The 22,239-nt window shown below is 35.0% G+C and overlaps 3 protein-coding genes across 33 annotated transcripts in view; 2 read left to right on the forward strand and 1 right to left on the reverse strand.

Annotated features, from left to right (window-relative positions):
• Nucleotides 1-3,906, forward strand: part of nhsb (Nance-Horan syndrome b (congenital cataracts and dental anomalies)) — a 90,224-nt gene extending 86,318 nt beyond the window's left edge. For all 24 annotated transcript variants that reach the window (XM_073916871.1, XM_073916873.1, XM_073916872.1 and 21 more), the window contains 2 exons: nucleotides 40-160; nucleotides 306-3,906. In XM_073916871.1, the coding sequence (XP_073772972.1) occupies nucleotides 40-160; nucleotides 306-909 (725 nt within the window). In that variant the 3' untranslated portion in view covers nucleotides 910-3,906. The remainder of the gene's footprint in view (nucleotides 1-39; nucleotides 161-305) is intronic.
• Nucleotides 3,907-5,043: 1,137 nt separating this feature from the next.
• cdkl5 (cyclin dependent kinase like 5) overlaps nucleotides 5,044-22,239 on the forward strand; it is a 141,268-nt gene continuing 124,072 nt past the window's right edge. The window contains exons 1-4 of the mRNA XM_073915976.1: nucleotides 5,044-5,250; nucleotides 5,335-5,454; nucleotides 8,734-8,877; nucleotides 16,266-16,359. The gene's annotated coding sequence lies outside the window, so the exon portion shown is untranslated. The remainder of the gene's footprint in view (nucleotides 5,251-5,334; nucleotides 5,455-8,733; nucleotides 8,878-16,265; nucleotides 16,360-22,239) is intronic.
• scml2 (Scm polycomb group protein like 2) overlaps nucleotides 20,075-22,239 on the reverse strand; it is a 52,065-nt gene continuing 49,900 nt past the window's right edge. For all 8 annotated transcript variants that reach the window (XM_073916875.1, XM_009306122.5, XM_003199502.7 and 5 more), the window contains one exon: nucleotides 20,075-21,459. In XM_073916875.1, the coding sequence (XP_073772976.1) occupies nucleotides 21,337-21,459 (123 nt within the window). In that variant the 3' untranslated portion in view covers nucleotides 20,075-21,336. The remainder of the gene's footprint in view (nucleotides 21,460-22,239) is intronic.

A 22,239-nucleotide genomic window follows, 5' to 3' on the forward strand; every position in this document is an offset into this window, starting at 1 on the left:
TTAACTCTAATTTTATATGAATGCTTTGCATGTTGACAGACTCTACTCCCAGTGATAATTCATCCTCTCCTTTGACCGATGACTCCAGACTTGATGATGATGTTTTCCCATCTCCCAATAAACTCCGCACAACTGAAGATCTTTTTGCTATGATACACAGGTAAGCCTAATTGTTTCAGATGACAATGCAGCATCTGGTGTGTATTCTCCATGTCCTATATTTTGGTGATGTACCTGCATAAAATAATGGAAACTGATTCCTGCACTTAAACATGACACAAACACTTTCAACTCTGTGATTGCAGATCTAAAAGGAAAGTGCTGGGACGCAAAGATTCAGGGGAAGTCAGTGGAAAAGGTCGGCCTGTTGTACCACCTGTGACCACCCCTGTAAGCAATCCTACTGTATGCCCGGTCATCCCTGCTCCCCCAGTTCCTTCAAACAACTCCCAGCGAGCCTCAGGACCCATCTACAGGAGTGCCAAAAAGTCTAGTACATCCAGTGAGGAGTTCAAACTCCTTCTGCTTAAGAAGGGTAGTCGCACAGACTCAAGTTATCGCATGTCTGCTACAGAGATCCTTAAGAGCCCCATCACACCCAAGACTCAAGCAGAGCTGCTGTTAGAGGCCATGAGGCAACCAGAGGAGATCCCCTTACCCCAACTGGATTCCACCAGCAGTGGAGATCCACTTCCAAGTCCATTCCCTAAGGCCAACAGTGAGGGATTCTCCCCAAAAACACTCACCATGTCAGCTGCCTCCAGACAAGGACGTTCTAGAATTCCACCTGCAGCGAACAGCAGTCGCTATAGCACGCGGAGTCGGCTGTACACTGCCCCAATGCAGGCCATATCAGAAGGAGAGACTGAGAACTCGGATGGAAGTCCACACGATGACCGCTCCTCCTAGTGGTATAATCATTTTTTAACCACTTAGCAAAATGATAAATCTTTTTATAATATGAAAACACTGAAAACTGTATGAGAGTGCTGTACACATGTTATGATCTACCTTTTCTCCCATGCCATTGATTTCCTTAAGCTCCTTTTATACTCTGTGGGTCAACTGAAAATTTGGGCTTAAATTACTGAATGATGTATTGATCATCAAGGAATGTTTTTATTTTTATCATAGTCCCACACTTTTATTCTCAGAAAATTATTTACTTGTCATTCTTTGAAAAGGTGTTGAAATGTTTTTTAATATAAAAGAAATCAGTTCTTTTCCATCATACATCACAAATTTTCATAACCATGTCGATGTTAAACTTTTCCGAGGACAATCGCACCATGGCCTTTCTTAGCAGGATGTGCAAGGGGAAGGACTTCTGAGACAAAGAAAGCCAGATATGTTATGAACATAATGGACTGGTTTGCAAAACCATTGATTCCTTTGCACTTAAATTGGTTACCTTGAAATATACAACCTGGATGTACTGTTAAAAAAAACAAGGAAAGCAAACAGAAATAATCCAGTTTTAGTTTAGAGTAATGGAGCCTCTGTGGTGTGTGAGAGACTCTTCTTGCTGTTTGAATCTTTGACAAACAGCACTCCAACAACCCTTTTACCCACGTACGACCTTTTCTTCAAAGACCCAAATTGGGTTGTGTAATTTTGTCACATGTTTTCAGGTGTCATCATGTATAATTACTTAGCCAACCAACATGGAAGATTTTTATGACCGCAGAAGAAACGAGGACTTTGGAGAAAATTCACCTCAGTCTCCATGTATTCTGTGAATACCTTTAAAATCAAACATACTGTTCCCTTCTACCGTTCACAGATTCACTTTTAAAGTGAACCACTTCAGAGTTGGAGGTTTTCTCCGAGTTCAAAACTCATAGGAATTAGCTAGATTTGTCAAGCCTACACTGTGCCACTGAAGGGAAGGTGACAAGCTGTGAAAAGATTGATTTTATTTTATTTTTTGAGTCATCCGTCTCTGATGAACGCTTTTTCACTGTGGTCGTCATTTAGTTTCTTCATCCTCTGTGTAGCATGCAATAAAACACTAGAACACGTCACATGATCTCCACCTAAAACGTGTTTCCACCTTCACTTGAATTTGTTGAGTATGTGCTATGTTCAGTAAATGTGTAAAATGTATAAGGTTTGCAGTTTTACATCACTGTATACACAGTTTGAGCTTTTTTTCCCTTAAGTGGAGGAAATGGACAATCTAATCGAATGAAGCACTATTTGTGTATAGTTGAGTTTTGAGAGAACGGAGTGCGGAAAAAGTGATGATAGAATTATATTTAGAGATTAATGTAAAGCGAGTACTGGTTTATATCTGAATCTCTGGGATATGGATGAGATGACTGCGAAGGGCCTGCAGTTTAAAGTTCATTGCTCATCTGTATATACATGGATGATTGACTTATGATATTTTTTTCTGGACTGTTGTTGGTTTGTCATGTACTGTCACGTCTAAGAGGTTTGAGAAGTTGATTCTTTTTATTGTTTTATACCAGTAGAGAAACCTTCCAGAATATTCTGAGACACTAACAGAACTAACAGATATTTTCTCATAAAATAGGAGCTGCAATGTGCCACGTCTTATTTCTCCTTTAATACAACCCTGTGTGAAGGTTGTCGCAATTAGCTTTGCTTTATAATTACAGACTTTTGGAAGTACAGACTACTTTTTCCCTCGTGTCCATATGCTAGAATTAAATCTATGAAATCTTCTTTTAGATTGCAACGTTTAATAGAAAAAAAATATTTTTAATTATGGGATATTTTATCCAGAGACTTATTTTGTTAATAAATTTGGGAAAGAATAACGATAAAGCTTTATTTAAATAAAATAAGAAAACATATTTCATATCAGGGGTGTATCAGCCGATGATGAAGATACCGAACTTGTAAACATTTCTAATTAGCTGTAAACTTGCATTCTGAACAAATAAGCTATACTATATGTTATACAACTGTAGTTAAACATTTTGGTGCTTTGAATTCTTATACCCAGGCCATAATCTGTCATTGTTGCCATCTTGGAGAAAGAAAAAAAAAGTCATTTGAAATCATCGGTTTTCTTCTCATATTTTTCACTCTGTGGTTATGGTGCAAAAGCAGTCATGAAAACAACACTCGTGACAACTCGAAAATCCAGATATGTAGCAATGAATATGTCTTTTGCTTTATTTTCATAACACACAAAAGTAGCCACATTTGCAGTACCAACCTAGTTCCATGTAGTGAAGCTTACCAGTCGGTTTTGGCCTTATTTGCAGAATCTTCAAGAAAAGAATTAAGGGAAATCAAAAAAGTGGGTTGTCTGTATAGTTATTTTACCTCAACGCAGCTTTGGACTGTTTTAAACAGGTACACTATACATTAATAATGTTCATATCAATAAAGAAAGGACAAACTGAAACAAAAAGACACTACACAGAATAGTTGTACTTCAAATATCAAAATCCATCTTGGAATATTTCTCCATTTTACACGTTTCTAGACACATTTTACTGAATTACTCTGCATTAACGGAGAAGCACAGTCTGTTTTGCCAAAGGGTTTCAAACATGTACGGATGCGAAGTAATTACAAATTGTGATAAGCTAATTGATGGGCAGATAAAAATGAGGGTTAAAGTGAAAATGTCTAGAGACAAGATGCATCTCATTTTGTATTTTTGTATAAACATGTACATATGATCTTTTTAAAAATGAAAAAAGAGAAAAGATACAATTGTTTCATTTTGTAAAATGTTTTAAAAGTTTACATTAATTCCAAGCCTTTGTATATTTTTGAGCTGTGCGACTCTCTCGGTCCTTTTATTTATTTTTTAGTAAACATTGTGGGAACTCCATTGTAAATTTGAACCATTTCTTGCCAGCTCAAGTGACTGCTTAGTAACTGTGCATAGAGAAAGCCAATAAATGTGACTGCATTGAAAAATAACTGGATGACTTGTGTATTATTTACATACACTGATTCAGTATTTAAGAAAAATGCAAACTCTTTGTTATATTATCAGAAATCCCAGGTATATGGTTTGTTCATGGTGTGCGTTTGTGTAAATCTCAATTACAGGTAAAGAATTTGTCATGAAATCATAGGGGAATACGCACACAGACTTTTAATTTTTATCCAGCCAGCTTGACGGCTTCCGATAAACTGTCTTTTATTACAAAATCGCCATGTTTAAGGTTTTTTTTTTTTTTTTTTTTAAGTGTTAATCACTGCCTAATAGATATTAGATATAAAGTGGGTCTCAGACCGGACAAGAAGCACTGCATTAAATTCATTTTGCCCTGCAATCTCTTTAAAATATGAACATTTGTTTTACCTCAGTATTTTGAATAGAGTTTCTGCGCTAGTCTGCTGGTACTGTCGCCGCTTGCGGTTACACTGTCTTTCGTCTTGTTTAATGCTTGAACAACTAAATGAATGCCTAAGTTTATTTTTGATTGTATTTTAATTACAGTAAGGCAATGATGCTGTAAAAGTAACCTTATAAACTTAAAAAAAAAGTCACATTAACCTTTTCAAAAGTTTACTGTTGGCTGAAAAACTCATAAAAATAAAAAAGTCTTCAATATTAACTGGTTGAAGTACTTGGAGTCAACTTGCCAGATACTTCACTCCAAGCAGTTAAACCTTACAATAATTATAATATTTTTGGAAGAATAAATATTTACATTTAGAAGGTCCTCAACTGTGTTTCTGCTTGATATGTCGACAAATCAGCCATCTTGGAATAGGCACGAAAAGCAATTGAAGCCTAGTCTGAAATTGACAAATAAATAATATTGTGAATATTTATTATACCACAGGTCTTTAAACTACAACGACCTTTTAATTATAGTTGATAAAATCCTGTAAGAACCAGTTTGTGTAAGATATTCATAATCCACGTTTTTCTTCTCTGTTCAAAAACTTAAATTAGCAATAATTAACAAATTAAGTAAATTTCTTATTTCCGTCAAAGAAATTATTCATGCAAATATCAACATCAATAATTTCAATTATATGGACGATTCTTTGTCACGAGTTCGCGACACCCGTAAGTGCTACGTATGCTACCCATAATTCATAGCGCACTTAGTAAAAAGATATGGTGGACGGGTTATGTGTTCGCCCGTAATCAGGCATAATAATTATATATATTAAACGTTTTAAGCTTGTGGCTTGACATTTCACAGTCACAGTGAGTAATTATATTGGAAACAAGCAAACATGACCTAAAACGGTTCATAGCCTGTGTAAAGAGCTATGAAATGAAAAGAGGAGGTTTGAAAGGTAACTAAACTTGTTATATAACATCTACAAAGTAGCTTCTTGCTACTCAGATAAAACAGTAACGTCTTCACTATTTATGTGTAGCAAAAGTAAGGGAGAAGAGAAGCGGAAAAAAGATTTGAGGACTGACAGACTGAAATTCAAGAAAACGCCACATGAGGAGGCTCTTTCTCCGTTTCTCTACGAACGGAGAATCTTGCTGATGTGAGTATCATCGAGAATCTTCTGAGCCATTCAAAATAAAAATAAACGTCGGGCTGGTTGAAGAAAAAGATGCCACCCAGGACTACTAGAATGTCCAGAGACAGATGATACTACAAGATGGCAACCCTGAAATGTTGAATACAAATCTGTGGGCTAATAGCGTTCACCCAAAAGTGACATTTCTGTAATTGTTTATGTCCCTTACTTGTTTTGAACCTTTATAAGTTTCTTTCTTATGTTAAAATCACTTTTCCTATCTCTTAAACAATGATAAGATATAAAGAAAATAAATTATTTAGTCTGTAAACCACATCGTGCGCACATTTAACATTGTTGTTAATGTAAATATCTTGCTAAATCTGTGTGGGGAAATGTAACTTAAACTTAATCATTCGAGTTTCTGTTGAAATATCTGAATTTCCATCACCAATTTCAACTAAATAATGACAAATGGCCGCTCTTTTACAGTGAAGTAGCAGATCAGTTCAATTCATCTTTATAACTGTAGCACTTTTACCGTGTAGATTGTGTCAAAGCAGCTTAACATGAAGTTCTTGTAAATGGAAACTGCTTCAGTCAGGTTTTCAGACTTTAAGTTTAGTTTACTTCAGTTTAGTGTAATGTACAGTGTAATTAAATAATAAACATTTATTATTAAACTCATACCGCCTGCTATTAAGTATAACAGTTTTGAATATCATTATTTTTCAACAATCAAGCATGAGTTAAAAGTCATTTTAAAAAGTAAACTAACGGCAGGGCCATATTCATATGTCACTCTTTCTGAATGAGACGTCACTGAGAACAAAGAGTCCATGATTCCTGAGGCTTTTTGAACTTTCTAGAAGAGATTAGACAAGAGGCATTGATAAGTGATTAAGCGCCAGACGAGATCTGGCTGGAGAGTGTTTGTCAGAGGTGGACCCTTCAGTCTCGGAGGTTATTGCCCAGCATTGATGAAGGTCATGGCAGTCTTTGAGGCTGACTTCAGGACAATGGGTCTTTCAGAGGCTGGAGACCACTGACGACATGAGGCAACAGACCACCAGCCTTTCTGACAAACTGCTTGTTGACTGTGGGGGAACCCGGAGCACCCAGAGGAAACCCACGTAAGCATGGGGAGAACATGCAAACTCCACACAGAAATGTCAACTGACCTAGCTGGGGCTCGAACCAGCAACCCTCTTGCTGTGAGGCAATTGTGCAACCCACTTACGCCACCATGCTGCCCCAATTTTAAATATAAAACTATATTTCTTAATATCGCAAAATGTGCACATATTTGTTATCTATAATGTTATATGTGTTCTTATATGGCCTTATATAACTATTAGGGATGAACTAATTAGAATTTTTGCAGCTGATTCCAAGTTCCGATTGCTTGTCATGGTGATTATTATAATGCATAAAGCACATTTTACCTCTGAGTATAATCCCTAAGTGTAGATATCTCCTTACCTAAGAGAATAAATTAAGTATGCTACATATAGTCCCTGAAACGTGTCTCTTATAGCCATTAAGCTGTGAACATGTCATGTTCAGAAGAAGCTTTACAGAAAATAAAACAAATAAAAAATTGGAAAGACAAATAATGCAATTTGGAAACATTCCAAATGATGGAAGAAGAATTCAACATGTCTCAATCAAAAAATAGTAGCACATGTATTATGCATAAAGTGTTAAAACACACTCCTATGAATCTAATACTTCTTTACTAAAAGAAAATAGGCCTATAATCTACTGTTTATTGCAATAAGTATGTTACAAGAAGTTATATTATTAGATATTCATGTTTAAAATAAATAATGTTTAAGTTTCATGTAATATTTCCAGCTAGGTTTTAGTGAACTTGCAATATTGTCAAAAACAGAAGTTCTTTCAGTTCTTATATGCAGGGTTCATACGGTCATGGAAAACCTGGAAAAGTCAGGATGTGAATACAATTTCATCAGATGATTTAACAGGTTTATTTGGATTGATTGGTAGGATTTTGTAGAGGAGTGAATCTCGAATAATCTATAACAAAAATTTGGAAGCTTAGATAAATAAAATATCATTCATTTTCTTGTCGGCTCATTGAATAATAAACACAACATAGTCTTCATTGTATATTATTTAATCTTTATTAAAGTTACAAAGCATTTCTTGTGGCCAGATGTTTTAAACTGAAATGTTCACACAGTTTACTCAAAGATTAAAATGTACTTAACATTTACTCACACTTCACTTGTTTCAATTGTTCATTTAAAAAAAAGAAAACTCATAAATGTTTGAAACAAGTGAAGGGTGTAATGAAAATGGTAAGTAATTTACTCCATTATGATTAAACTCTATATTAAACTATAATCCCAACATTGCATATCCTGCAATGTGACTATTGTGGATGCACATATTGCATGATCGATGCTGAAGCGATATATTGTGCAGCCCTAACTTGAATGCAGTTTAGTTGTCTTTACTTTTCTGTCCTTGGCCAAAAACTTGCTCTCACATTGATAGTGCTGTTTAAGCATGATCAAAATTTTACATAGATATAAAAAATGTTTAACAAAATAGTTTGTTGTGTGTTTTCTTATATGCTGTAATTAATTTAAATGTCTTTTTTAAATTATTTATCATGTATATTTATGCTGTATATGTAGACATTATATGAAACCTTACATCATGAAAATGCACTTGAAAAGTCTTGGAAAAGTCGTGGAATTTTAGTAGTAAAAATGTGTATGAACCCTGTATATGTAAAAAGGCCTAAATACATGCAAGGTCATTCGAATATTTTGCTCTTCTCCAACTAACACAAACACTTGTGATCGGTTCACGAGATCAGCCAGATCAGCGAGAACTGATGGAGTCATTAAATGTGGTTATAGGTCGATACTGATCTCTGTCCGATCGATTGGAGCATCTTTAATAATTATATCGCTAATAATAATATTTTTATCAAATAAATATTATAGATATATATGAAAATTCCAAAGGTTAGAAAGAAATCAAACAGACATTTTTACAACATTTAGAAATATGGTTTCATATATATATGCAAAATCTAAATACTCCAAACCTATACAGTGTGTCATTTCCAAATATTAGTGTTTTTAAGGGGATTTTAGTTTATTTGGTATGTTTCTTGCAGTGTTTAATATGATTTATTGTTAATTTGCATTGTAATCAGGTTGACGTAGAACTGAATATCCTTGATCTGATTTGATTGAGAAGGCAGAGCAGCACAGAAGGGGCTGTTCTCCAGTTAATTCACCACATCTGTCTGCTCTCTCACAGCGGACACACTGAGCTGACTCCTGTTCACGACTGCGCTGTTTCTGTCTATTGACGAACCTTTAAATAGCAACTGAAGCTTGCTGTACTAAATTTATTTGACAGCACCGATTGCAACAGCATCTGAACTGTCAACTTCACAAAAAGGTAAGCATGTTTCTGTTCATATCTCAAGGATTTTGCACATGCATCATTTTGCACGATTTTATGAAAAAGAGCACACTCACACACACTTCTTACACTTAGTGAGAGCACACAAATGGCCAGTATAATTGAACTTGAAAGTCAATATTTATTTACACCTTAAGCCTTTTGGCATTTGATGGTTGCATGAAGAACCTTTACTCTGAAAAAATGATTCATTTGATTTACTAATTTTTTAAGGTAACTGGTTGCAAGCAATTTATATAGGCTAAATTTAAACAAACACATTAAGTTGAACATTACTAAATTTAATAAAAATACTACTTAATTAAGTATAACTTTACACAATAATAAATAGTTTGCAACCAATTACCTTTTTTTCAGTGTACATAATTCCACAAAAGTTATTTATAGTGGCAAGGACTTCTTTAAAAATCTTCTCACTAGGGCTGTGCTGATAAACGATATTATACCAAATCATTATAAAAAATTGTCAATAACAATAACCAGCTCTGAATGTTTTTACTCTATGTTGATCTAAGAGCCAATCACACAGCAGAAATGTGCAACAATGTGAATCTAAAAGTGCATGGATATTAGAGATGTACCAAATTTTTAGCCCCCGAAAATTTGTCAACCAAAAAATTTGTTAGGTCATTAATGGACCCTCTAAAGTTTGTAATTTCAGTCATTGTTTGGGTGCTCTTTCAAATCTGGAAGCATTAACAACTTATATCAAAATATATCATTATCGTTCAATGTGGAATATAACTATCAAGGCATTTTTGCCATATCGCCCAGCCGTTTTGTTCTTTGGAAATCAAAAATGGGCAGAATTTGGCACCACTTGAAACTTATCCCACTTTAGATTTCTTTAACTTTATTAATCTAAAGAAACCTTTTCTATTTTCAAGAATGGCAGTGGAATGATTCCATTTAGAAACTTTATTCACTGTTAAAAAAAAAAAAAAAAAAAACAGGCTTCCACACAATTCATTCTGGTTGTTTCATGTTGGAGCATTAAATTAACTTAACAAATTTAGATGGAGTGAACATATTAAACAATTAAAAATCTAAAGAACTGGGTTATTTAAGCTTATTTTGCATAAGTAGTTTGAACAAGAAGGAAAATCATTTTATGAGTTTTTTTTTTAGTGTGCACTGACAAACATTATTATTTTTTTATATTTATACATGATTTTTGGTTTTGTATAAAGGTTGAAATAAGCTAAAGGAAAGTGAGTGAGGTGTTTCAAACACACTCAAAAAAGATTTTTGCTGCTTGCTCAAACTAATTTAAAATGAGCTGAATCAACACTATTATTCCGTTTTTCTGGCATCTTAATTCTTTTATGTTCAGTCCACTTCAATTTATAAAAACAAATAAGTTAACTTAATCAAGTTGTGTTGGGACAACATAAAGGTAGTGTATTAAAAAGACACTCAGTATTTTTTCAAAGAGTTTAGGTTTTTTGATGTGAAATTAAAATGTGTTATAAGAATATAAGTTTTGAGCCTAATTTGAGCTATTATTAGCATTCATTTATTCATTCATTTTCTTGTCGGCTTAGTCCCTTTATTAATCCGGGGTCGCCAGCCGCAACCCATCTTTGAGAAAATTATTAGCAGCAATACGTATGAAATGTTTTTAGCATTAGGCTTCACAGAGGTGTATGGATGTCATTATGATACAAGCGTGGAAATGAACTGAAGTCATTCGTTAACAAACATAAGGATAGAAAAACGTTTCTGTACCACTCCTTGCATACCCACCAAGCAATTTTGTTTAATAGAAATCTAAACATACACTGTAAAAAAGTCATTTGCTAAGTTTACTTAATTAATTTGTGCAAACTCATTGCCTTAATTAAAAGTTATTTTACCTTTATTTTAATATTTTTTTTCTTACTAATATATTAAAAGTATTCGTTAAATGAAGTCACATTTACATGGATTGTTTAAGTTTTGATGAGGATCTGTAGTTGGTAGAGCTTTACAATTCTATTTGAACAGAAATCTCTGTAAATAACAACGTAACAACATTAAATACTAATTCATGTCTTCCTATATTAATTTTGTGCTAAAACACACAATAACACTTTATTTTACATCTTTTTTTTCCCATTCTGGCACAAAGTATTTTAAAAACTAGAAATATGCAAATTAACTCATTAAGTTACATTCAGAATTTAATTCAAAGGAACTCAGTTCATGTAATTTATTGCACTGCTTGATTTTACAGTTTCAACCAATTTACTAAAACAAGGCTAAATTCTAGCAGCTCAAAACCGACTCATTCATTCATGTTAATTTGATAACTAGTCAAGTTTTAGTCTGTTTTTAGACATCTATTATATTTTCTCAGACAGACCAAATTTAGCTTTGTTTTAGCAAAGCTGTCTGTATTTAGATTTCTATTACATGCCTATTAAATACAAAAAGTGCTTGGTGGGTTTATACATGCACACATGTACTTTAGTAAGATGCGAAAATACACACTTTTATATTTCAAATGACCACACCTAGAAAAATAGTAATGAAGAAATAAATTTGCATCCTTAAATCCTTTTAAAGTTACACTCAATCTCTTCAGCTAAAGGGAACACATGAAAAATAACATGAAGTTTAATCCTCTCTGGTTTGGCAAAAGGAAAAGGATCTGAACTTTTCTCCTCTGGCACACAGCGTTTATTGGTTTGTAATCCATCTATCTGTCTATGGAGTAAACATTTAGTTGCACAAAAGTAATAAACTTGCATGGGCCACGTTGAAAGTCTTGCGAGAATAAATTAATCGTGTTTGAAAAGATTTTTTTCTTGAGCCACTTAATACACTTTATACGTAAGACTAGAAATGGGGTATTTCTGTCTTTTACTGACTGTATGTGCTTCACGACAACATTAAAACCCGCTGCTGAATTGTCAAAGCATTCAAGACTTTCATATGATAGTTTGAAAGGCCTGTCCGCATCATTCAGATCTGATCTCTGCAATTTAACAAAAAACAGCTTTAACATCTGCTCAGTGTTAGTCATTTATATTAATGCTAATCAAGAGCATACATGCATTCAATTTCCTAAAACATATCAACTGCCTATAGAAGCTTTCTAAATTTTCTAGAAGAAATACTAAGATGTGTCCCAAAAACAGTGATATATTTTTTCCATATTATAGTGGAGCTATTATTCCCCTTTTTACAAGATGTAAAATAAATCTCTGATGTCCCCCAAGTGTTTTTGTGAATTTCAGCTCAAAATACCCCACAAATAACGCTTTAAAACTGCCCCTTTTAGGCATTGATCCTAATTGTGCCGTTTTGGTAATAGTCGCTTTAAATTTAAATAAGATTGTGCTCTTTTCAAAAGAAGACGGAGCTACAAATGCCTATGTGTCAGCATAGTGGCAGATTCAAAAACAAGGATAACGTCCTGAGGGAGAGATCGTCACTAGGGAGCAGGACTTTCCCCCTCTGATGACAAAGAGAAAATGTCAATCAAAGTGTTTCTGCAGACTGTTTTCATAAAGGGTGATTATAAAATATATATATATATTTTTAATGGCATTTTTACAATAAAAAACTGGTTATATTCACAGAATTGTCACACAACTGTGTTTAAACCTTATACAAAAGTGATGTTTGCATAAAATAATTAAAATAATGGTTACTTGAATATTTTTATTCCAGTTCATGAAAGAATAAACAGAATTGGATTGTTTTTCTTAAACATTAAAACAATATTAATAACCTAGGTAATGTAGGGTATATAAATCAAATCTATACTTACTTACCTAAGAACAGCTGGCAGAGTAATGGCATAAAATGTGAAAAATTTCTTTAAAATAAAGTTGAAAGCATTAAATTATTATCTTTAAAAAAAAAAAAAAACATTTTGGTGTTTGGAGCCTGTGAGTGACGTTTTAATCTCTCTGCTCAAGATCCAAATTGTTTCTGGCAAGCTTTTTAATGGTGTTTATTTAACAAAGGTTTAAACAAACAGCAATATGGTTGACACTTTTATTACAAAATTTTATTCACTTGCAGATATAAAAACAGCACATTTTAAGAATTTCTTTCTTCAAAATGTATTTACTAAAAATAAATGGTTATTGGTTATTAGTTTGGGAATTAGAATACTCTCCCAATGCTGCATGTTTGTTTGGAACATTTGCTTCATTGTTCACACTGTTTCACTCCGTTAAAGGTGCAGTAGGTGATCTGCCAAAATGCTAACCGCTTAGCATATTATCTTTGGCAGCGGGGATGGACTGTGACTCAAAGCCACACCACCTGAAATCACGAGCTCGCACACCGTGTCAACAGCAGACAGACAACCCACTAGTTCATGTCATTCGCTAGTTAGTTAGTTCTTAGCCAGCAGCATGCTTGAATTACATTTATTACTTAGCCTTACATGCTATTTCAGAGCGAATATTAAAAGTAGCATGGTAAACAGTGTAGGAAGGCGGTCATTGTTCAAAAATGACCCAATGTGAATATAAAAGCAACTTCGCCTCAATAAGCAGATAAGGCGGAATAGCGCTATTTAATGATGTTTTGTTGTTAGACTAACTATAAATCTACATTATCCATGCTATAAAAGGAATTTATGAAAATAATCACTTCAATCTTTCACCGGGAGATTTGAGTGGCTGAACAACACGTCTGTGCATAAGTCATTCATAAGAGAAAAAAACAATTTTAAACAATTTTAAAACAGAACATTCCCTGTCTAACAGTAATACTTCAGCCATGGTGCCGCCCTTCCTCCAGCAGGCTAAAGTAACTCCAATATTGATTTAGGTTTTTCAAAGATTCAATTCAGCATTTGATTTCTCCCAGTCTGTCTCGTGACCGCTCGGCGCTTATGCAGACGAGCACGCGTGAATGGCGGATCTGCGTAAATAGATACGCAGAAGTCCGAATCTACATTAGCTGACAGACAGTCTGAGCTGCTTTTCAGAATTATGAGAGATGTCGGTCTGACAATATTTAATTGGATGAACATTTTTTTAGTTTTATGCTTTACCCAAAATATAAAAATACATTTAAACACATTTAGATCATTTACTGTAATCATTACTATTGGACTGTGAAGAGACTTTCAACCAGCACAACAAAAAATGTTTTTGAAGATAATCACCTACTGCACCTTTAACTTAGTAACAGATAATAATATGAATTATTAATAAATAAAATAAATTTTTTATTATAATAATAAATTATTAAAGATAGAAAACGACAAAAGAGCTGGTCCAGCCACAATACAACAGCGCCAGTCCACTCACCACACACCAGCTATGTGGAGTGGAGAAAAAGTGATTATGCCAATTCGGTGGAGGGAATTTGGCCAGGACACCGAGGTTAGGTCACCTTTCCACTGCACACAACATTTGGACATGACTGTCTGAATACGCCCTCTTGTGGCAGTCGCACAGAATTTTCAGTTGTGTCGTGCACCATGGGAGAGAAGCTGATTCTCTCTGTTTCCGAAATAAAGAATTGCAAAAGCAAGAGGCTTTATTCTCTGTCCGTTCACCGTGGTTTAATGAATGAATGAATGCTAGAAACTCATATACCACTAAACATTTTGGAGGGAATGTGGAGACAACATTTAAAAATAATCAATTTTTTTATTGCTTATTTATGAATAGAAATGTCTTCTAATATAAACTTTTTTTCTGATTAAAAAAATACTTTAAAAATCCACTATTTCTCATCTCGCGCACACGGATCTGCTTAGACAACACTGGAATACATCACATCCAGTCAATGAGTCGCATACGGTGTAGTCGCAGGAGTTTAAATCTTTTAACGAATCCGCAGCTCGAATAGGATCCGAATTTTCCGCGTACGGAGATAATCGAAACTACCTGCAGCTCTCGGACTACTCTCCATTTGAATGACTTCTAGTCTGTTGCTTGTCGTTTGTCATGTGCAGTGGAAAGGTGGCATTACACCCCTACTCTTTACAAGAAGTGTGTGTGTGCGGCACATGCAAAGAATGTGATTTTAAATGACCATAGAGGGTCAGGACCTCGGTTTAACATCTCATCCAAAAGACGGTGCTGACAGTATGGTGTCCCCTTCACTTTACTGGGGCAGTAGGACTCCCACAAACTGCAGGTTGAGCACCCCCTGCTGGCCTCACTAACACCACTTCCAACAGCAACCTTGTTTCCCATGTTGTCTCCCATCCAGGTACTGACCAGACTCAGCCCTGCTTAGCTTCAGTGAGTAACCGATCTTGGGCTGCAGGGTAATAAGGCTGTAGCAAGCAAAGGCAATTTATATTCCAAGCAGAAAAAAATACACAGTACCATTGATAAAAGGTTAGAAACGTCCATGTCCTTATGAAAATTAACAATGTTTGTATATAGTAAAAGTGTAGTAACTATGGTTTTTGCCATACTGACTACCATTTGAATAACAACTGTTTATCATTACATTAATCAACTGGAAATTGCCCACATACCGTAATTTGGGGATGTTGCCTAATTTGAATGTGTGTGTGTTCTCCAGAGACAGATGCACTGCAGGCTCCACAGCCACTAAAATATTGCAATTTTCCTCTAAACAGTGACATATGGGCCTATTACCCTGGGCTTAACCTCCTACACTGCACACACCATTTGAGGAGTGGGAATGATTGTGTGTCTGTTTCCAGTACTGAAACTATATACCGCTAACAAGAGGGAAAACGGGAATAATTTATTGCACACCCTTATTGTTGTCAAACTCATGAATTACTGGATTTCAAAGCAGCATTCTGTGATCTACTGTGCTTTCTAAAGCGATACAGTAGTTCACAAACAGTTGTTTTTAAAGGGGGGCAATTGTTGTTCATTTATATATTTTACTTTTATGAATGAACAATCCACAATCTAAGCCAAAAATCTTCATTACGGTCTGCTAAAGAATAAAAAGCATTAGCTAACTATTTGCTCAATTTGCTAACAATTCTAGCATCAACAGTAAATAACGACTTGAATAAATGAAGACAACAGTGTAAATGTCTAGTATGATCGTCTTTGATCACTTTATATATTTTTGTACACATAATGACCACCAGTTGTTTCTCAGTGAGATTGGTGTATGAAATGTTTATGCTTTTTTGTGCGTGCTAAAGGAATATGTTGTTTATTATGGGTAACTTTCAGCCCTGTTTGTCCTCAGAGTAACTTAGTATGGGAGACAATATCCTGGAAAACATTTTCACTCAATGAAGCAAATCACTATGTTGTCCTTGAGATTCGTTGTTAATGAAAAGCAGAGTCTATAAACTACTTATCTGTTTATATTGTGCTAGGACATATCACTCGCTCAAATCATCTATTGACAAGCAACACAAAAACATTGTTTTGATGTGAAATGCCTCTTTTTTTCCCTGCCAGAAACACTTAGAGGACATTTCTGATGTTTGACTTCTCATTGAATGGAAACTTCAAGCCTTAAGGGACTACGATGGAGGACCTCCAAACAAAAGAGGTAAAAAAGTATCAGACCAAAAAAGAAGAAACAGATTGCAATGGGCCAGATTGTTCAAATAGCAATGACAAAGAGCAAATCAGAAAAACATCACCTCAGTTCAATTCTTCCAACGAACACTCGATGAATCTTGCTCTCAAATTGGCCACGTCTTTTCTAAACTGTGTCTGTCATGGAAACAAACCTTTTGTACTTCCTGTTGACCATAAAATAAGTAAGGATTTGCCTGCTGAAACAAGACCAGCATCCAGGACTGTGTCTGATTCGAACACAATCTCCTTGGTCTTAGATCAGTGTTTGAACTCTCAACTTCCACCTACCTTGCACTCTTATCCATTTGACAGTTATCAGTCGAACGAAAACCTGCTTTCAAGTCAATCAGAAGCTTTAGATTACAACACAGACATCTCAGTGTTTCAAGGTCCTAATATTGGCACACATTTACAAAATTTAGTACCTTCTCTGAGCAATTATGCTTCATCAGATTGTCAAATGACTGGCCAACAACAGTCTATCCCTCTAACTTCGAACGTCTTGCCATATCAGTCTGTTCAGCCGAGTAATACACCAATGACTTCATTAATACCTCCAGCCACTTTGCTGGTTCCTTATCCACTTGTGTTTCTGTTGCCAGTCCCATTACCCATACCAATACCAATCCCTATCCAAATCCCTCAAAGTTTATACTCAAACACTATAGTTAAACCCTCTAGAACTGATTCAATGATTGACAAAAGTACACAGATCTCGTCTTCAATATCTTGCTGCACCGATATCATGTTTTCACAAACCCCATCAGTTTCTCAGGACGAGGTGCTTGACCTTTCTTTTAAGACAACTCTGACCAAACATGAACATCCACTATCTGCTTCACCAAACTTGCCACTGGATCTATCTGTGGTAAACACGAATACTAAACATCAGGATCATTGGCATGATGGCATGAGCGGACGATGCAAAAGGACAACTCATGAAAGCAAAGGCAATAACATCATACGTTCAAAGTACGAGGACTACAATGGCAGGACTGTGCACTCCGCTCAAACAGTCATTGTGTCGCGCACAGAAATACTTCCTTTCTCTGACAAACGGAAAGGTTTCTCACGGGACTACATGATAAACTCTGCCACAAAACCAGACAAGAGCCAGAATACTGTGATACCAGACTGCTCTAGGAGACCATTCAGGGTTCACCCTCTTTCTAGTGAACCACAATTCAAAAGACGAGGATCACCAAACATGTATGGAAACACTCCTCCATATAAAAAACATCTGGCTTCTTTTCAGCCTGGAAAATAGATGGAATGTAGACGCATGCTGCATATAATTAACTTTTGTGATTGCAGGTTATTAAAAAAAATACATATATACAGTATAAATATTATTGGGGGGGAGAAGACAAAACAGGTTACATTTAAGTAATAGTTATAATATATTTGATTTATTTATTTCAAACAGAAAAATCACACAAAACAATTCTTTAAACAAAATACATTTCAACATGGTCGCAACGGAGTGGGCTGAAGCACAAGCTTATTATTTTCTCCAGCCCATTACCACACAAATCATTTGTTTATTTCTTTAACTTATTTCTTCTTTTACTTATCTTTTTTTAACATGAGACATATCTTATCGTTTTGGCATTTTTTACACAATTTATGCTTTATTCCATTTGTACATTTACGTTTTATAAGATAGACAAACAAAAAACACAGTACTGCAAACAGCCATTAATTGAATTTCATCATACCTTTCTCATTTTGTTCTTTTTCAATCACCTCTATTCATTATATTCGATTAATAATACATATTTATACACCTTTTTAAATTGATTTTAGATTGAAGTTGCCCTTGTTTACAACCTCCTAAAATTGTGCTCTCTCAGATTATAAAGATCGCTAAAAAGTAATAAAGCTGCTTATGTATCAGTCTATACAAAATTAGGCACAAAATCCCTCTATCAACTCATTTCCAGACTATTATTAATGTATTGGCAGTTTATTTGTACTTATAAAATACATATTGCATGATCTTATTCTAAATGCCTACCTCACACCCCTACATTCATCCCACCGAATATCTAACTACTCCTTAAACCCAACTATTACTACTTCATAACTATGAATAAAATGCAAATTGGTAGTTTGAACTTAACGTTATACAGTACTTAACGGTAGGTAAGATTCAAGAATCACACTTTAAAGTAAAGTGTGACCAAAAACTGTATCAACTATAAAAGCACAATAGCTTACACTCAAGATTTTTTCCCAGATGATGGACTCTGACAGCCAATCAGAATCCATCCTGTGTTAAAAAATAATAAGGATCTAGTCTGCTGTAATGAGCTTGAGCTTTTAAAGCAGCAGACAACAAAACTGCAGGTTTCAAATATTTCCGAATGATGCCCATGCATGGTTCAGTTGGAAAAGGTGTGCCAGAGCATGGTTCAGTTGTGCTTTGGCATGGTACGCTTGTAGTGTGGTTGGAAAGTGTGTCTGAACCCGTAACTGAAGACGCAACATCACTTTTAAGGGACTGTTTCATATGGATTTATTAATCATTCTTACTTTTTATTGAACTGAACACAACTGTCATAGTTTATTAAAGATACAAAGCCCTCACTGCATGTCAGCTGCACCTTCAGCAAACCTCCTAAAGCCTGGTTTATAGACGAATCACCAGTTTATAACCATTCAGGATGCATGCGCAGCGAGGTTGCAGAAAAAAAACACACTTTTTTACATTTCATCCTAAGCATTTAGTGTCCGCAGTTGAATTAACCATATTTAATTGTTTTTGCTGAAATCATTGCTGCAATCAAATTGAGTAATGTGTATGATTCAGCATAGCGTGAACTTACCTGATGTGAAATGAGAACTGCAGAGTCGAGCATTTTTAATTAGGTCCTCACTCCATTCAGCTCTTATGATGGCTGTTAGCCAAAGGCGTCTGTGTATTTGTCATTAAAAGCAGAGTGGTGTACAGTAAAATTTAAGTTTTCTATTTCTGGCGTTCTACCGCACAACACATGTTTGCTATTGCAACTGGTCTTTTTTTTTCAACTGGTATGCACGGTTGAACCCATGTTATGTCATGTGTTGGCCCACACGGAATCTGCGTGTGCAGAATTCCGCAGATTTTTAGCCCATTATTAATTCTGTTTATTTACTTGAGTAAATGTGTAAATCTGATTTTATTCAGTTTTCAATCAGTAAATTATTACTTTTTATTTAATATATTAACGTTTTAGTTATGATACTCTGCTGGATACTCCCAAAATAATTCTGCAAAAACCCACGGCGCATGCAATGTGCGTACCATGCATTTATACTTCTGCGCAGTGTTTGTGTTGCTCTACAATAACATTTCTGAAATGCTAGCTGGCAGTAGGTTATGTTCTTCTGCGTTGAGTTTCTTTGCTGGTGTTTTGCCGCACTTCAGCACGGTACAAGGCAACTGTACCTAGTGTGAGTACACCCTTAGTTATCCTTCATGTTGTAAATTGGTCATTAAGTGTAGTGCAAAGTGTAGCTGCTGAAACATGTATAAGCCAAATTCATTAACATACTGTATGTCATACATGTTAATAAATTATTTACACCAAGAAAACGGAAGCTCTAGACCCAAATTAAACCTGTACGTTTCTTTTGGGCAAAGTGTAACATATTTAATGAGGTAATGCCTTTCCAGTGAAAATACTGTGAAGCATGACAACTTTATAATGCAATTATTTATTCAAATGGTAGAAAAATGTTCAAATAAGTCAATACAAAACTTTCGACCTGAGTATAAGAGCAAAGTAAATACAGTGTATCTAAAAGGAGCTAAAATGTATGCTTATAAATGTGTATTATAACAAAAGGCTCCAAAAAATGATGATCAATTATATAAACATACACAATGCACTCAAAAAAGGAGAGTTTCTACCTATTAAATAACAAAATGATAGAACACTGAGCCAAATTCACATCTGTATGATACACACAAAACAAAAGAAACACATATCAGGGATTGCTGCATGCTCTGCACATCAATCTCATTCACCATGCAGATAAACCTCGGAATTTCATGACCATGTGACGTTTTTATGTGTGCTTCATGGGGGTCTCCTGAAGTGCTGGTGTGGACATATTCAGTTTTTAGAAGGAATAAAATGGTAATGAATTATGAACAGATGAAAATGTATTGTACAAATGTCCTGAGTGATTATCTCAAGTTAAACAGCCATAATTATTAGTTAGTAACAGTAAGAACTAAATGTTTGTGCTATCAAAACTGGTGCATTTTATAGACCATAGCAACACCATTTTTGGCTTACATAATTAAAACCAACATTTATTGTTTCTCTGCTACTTCGTGATACAGCAGTAGAGTTTGAAATATGATTATGTATTTCAATTCCAATACTACGTCAAATGGTGAATAATGAAATGAAATTAGATTGACCAGCACCAAAATCCTTCATTGTCGATGTCCAAAGCATAATGTCCAATACATCTTAATCAGACGTAAAGTAAAATATAGTGGAAATCCAATGTTTGATAAGCTGTCAATGTGTAGATAGTACAGTACATAAATGACAACACAGTCAAATCCTTTGGGATTTTAGCTTCGTCCACCATTGTCTGTAAACGCAGAGCATTGAGGTACTGAGGTTTGTAGCTGCAGCTTTACACTGAACTTTCTAGAAGAGACAATCAACATCCTTGTAGCAAATGCAGTTACACAATATCCATTCATAGTTCGGCCGTTTGGAAAGTCTTGTGATGTTCATTTTTGCATTTGTTTTGCCACCGTTCAGTTTAAATACCCACCATTTAATCCAGCGGTTTCAAGTCAACATGTTGGACCTTTGACTATAATAATAAATAGCCATGTATCTTGAGCAAAGTGTATAGTTATCGACTCAAAAACTGAGCGAACCTATGTCTTCCTTTAGTGGATTTGCTGTGTTATTTTGTGCAGAAGCTCCAGCATCTATTTTGTTTGTTTGAGTTTCTCGATGTGATGGCAAAGTTTGAGAGCAGGCCCCAGTTTCAGCCCCATGTACTTCATGATCATGTCACTCCGTAAAAGCATCAAAGCCTTGCCATCAATCTCCTGTGGAAAAGCAGAACAATCAAACCATTTCAATAATTTGCAAGTAATATAATCAGTGGTGTAAAGTAACAAATTACAAATAGTCAAATAACTATAATTGAGTAGTTTTTCTCAGGAATTGTAATGTACTGAAGTAGTTTTAAAGCTATTGTGTGCTTTTACTTTCCCTTGAGTACATTTTTAGTGCTGTATCGGTAATTTTACTGCACTATTTTCCTTTAATCTGCAGTCACTACTTTATTTTTAATGGTCTATGGGCATTGTTAGAGTAGAAACACCGGTTCTGTGATTCCTGTCCAAACAAGATCACACATAGTAACTAAATTGCATCATACAGAACCGACCTCAAGATATGGACGCTTCATAAATGCAGCAAACCATTTGGAAGCATTAAAAGTATCCAAGATGATATTCAAAATCATTACACGCAATGACCCAGAGTCCCAGAGAATGAGAGAATGACCCACACAACGTTTAGATTGCCTGTTACTGATGAGAAGATGAAGGATGTTTATTCTATGATGACTGAAATTACCTTAAACAATAACTAACTGCATTACAAAATGTTGTTTTCACACACATACAAATTGAATGTAAACGCATCAGTCTGTCACAGTGCAATACTCACTACTACTGAGTAATAGTTTAAGTAATAGTAAGAGTTTTAAAAGGGCTACTTTTTAAGCTGCGGTCACACTCCACTTTTCGCCCCATAGACTTCTATTCATACGCATGCAAATGCGGTAGACTGGAAACGCAAGCTTGTACGACACAGTTCGC

Source organism: Danio rerio, chromosome 11, assembly GCF_049306965.1.
Source record: "Danio rerio strain Tuebingen ecotype United States chromosome 11, GRCz12tu, whole genome shotgun sequence".
Lineage (NCBI taxonomy): Eukaryota > Metazoa > Chordata > Actinopteri > Cypriniformes > Danionidae > Danio > Danio rerio.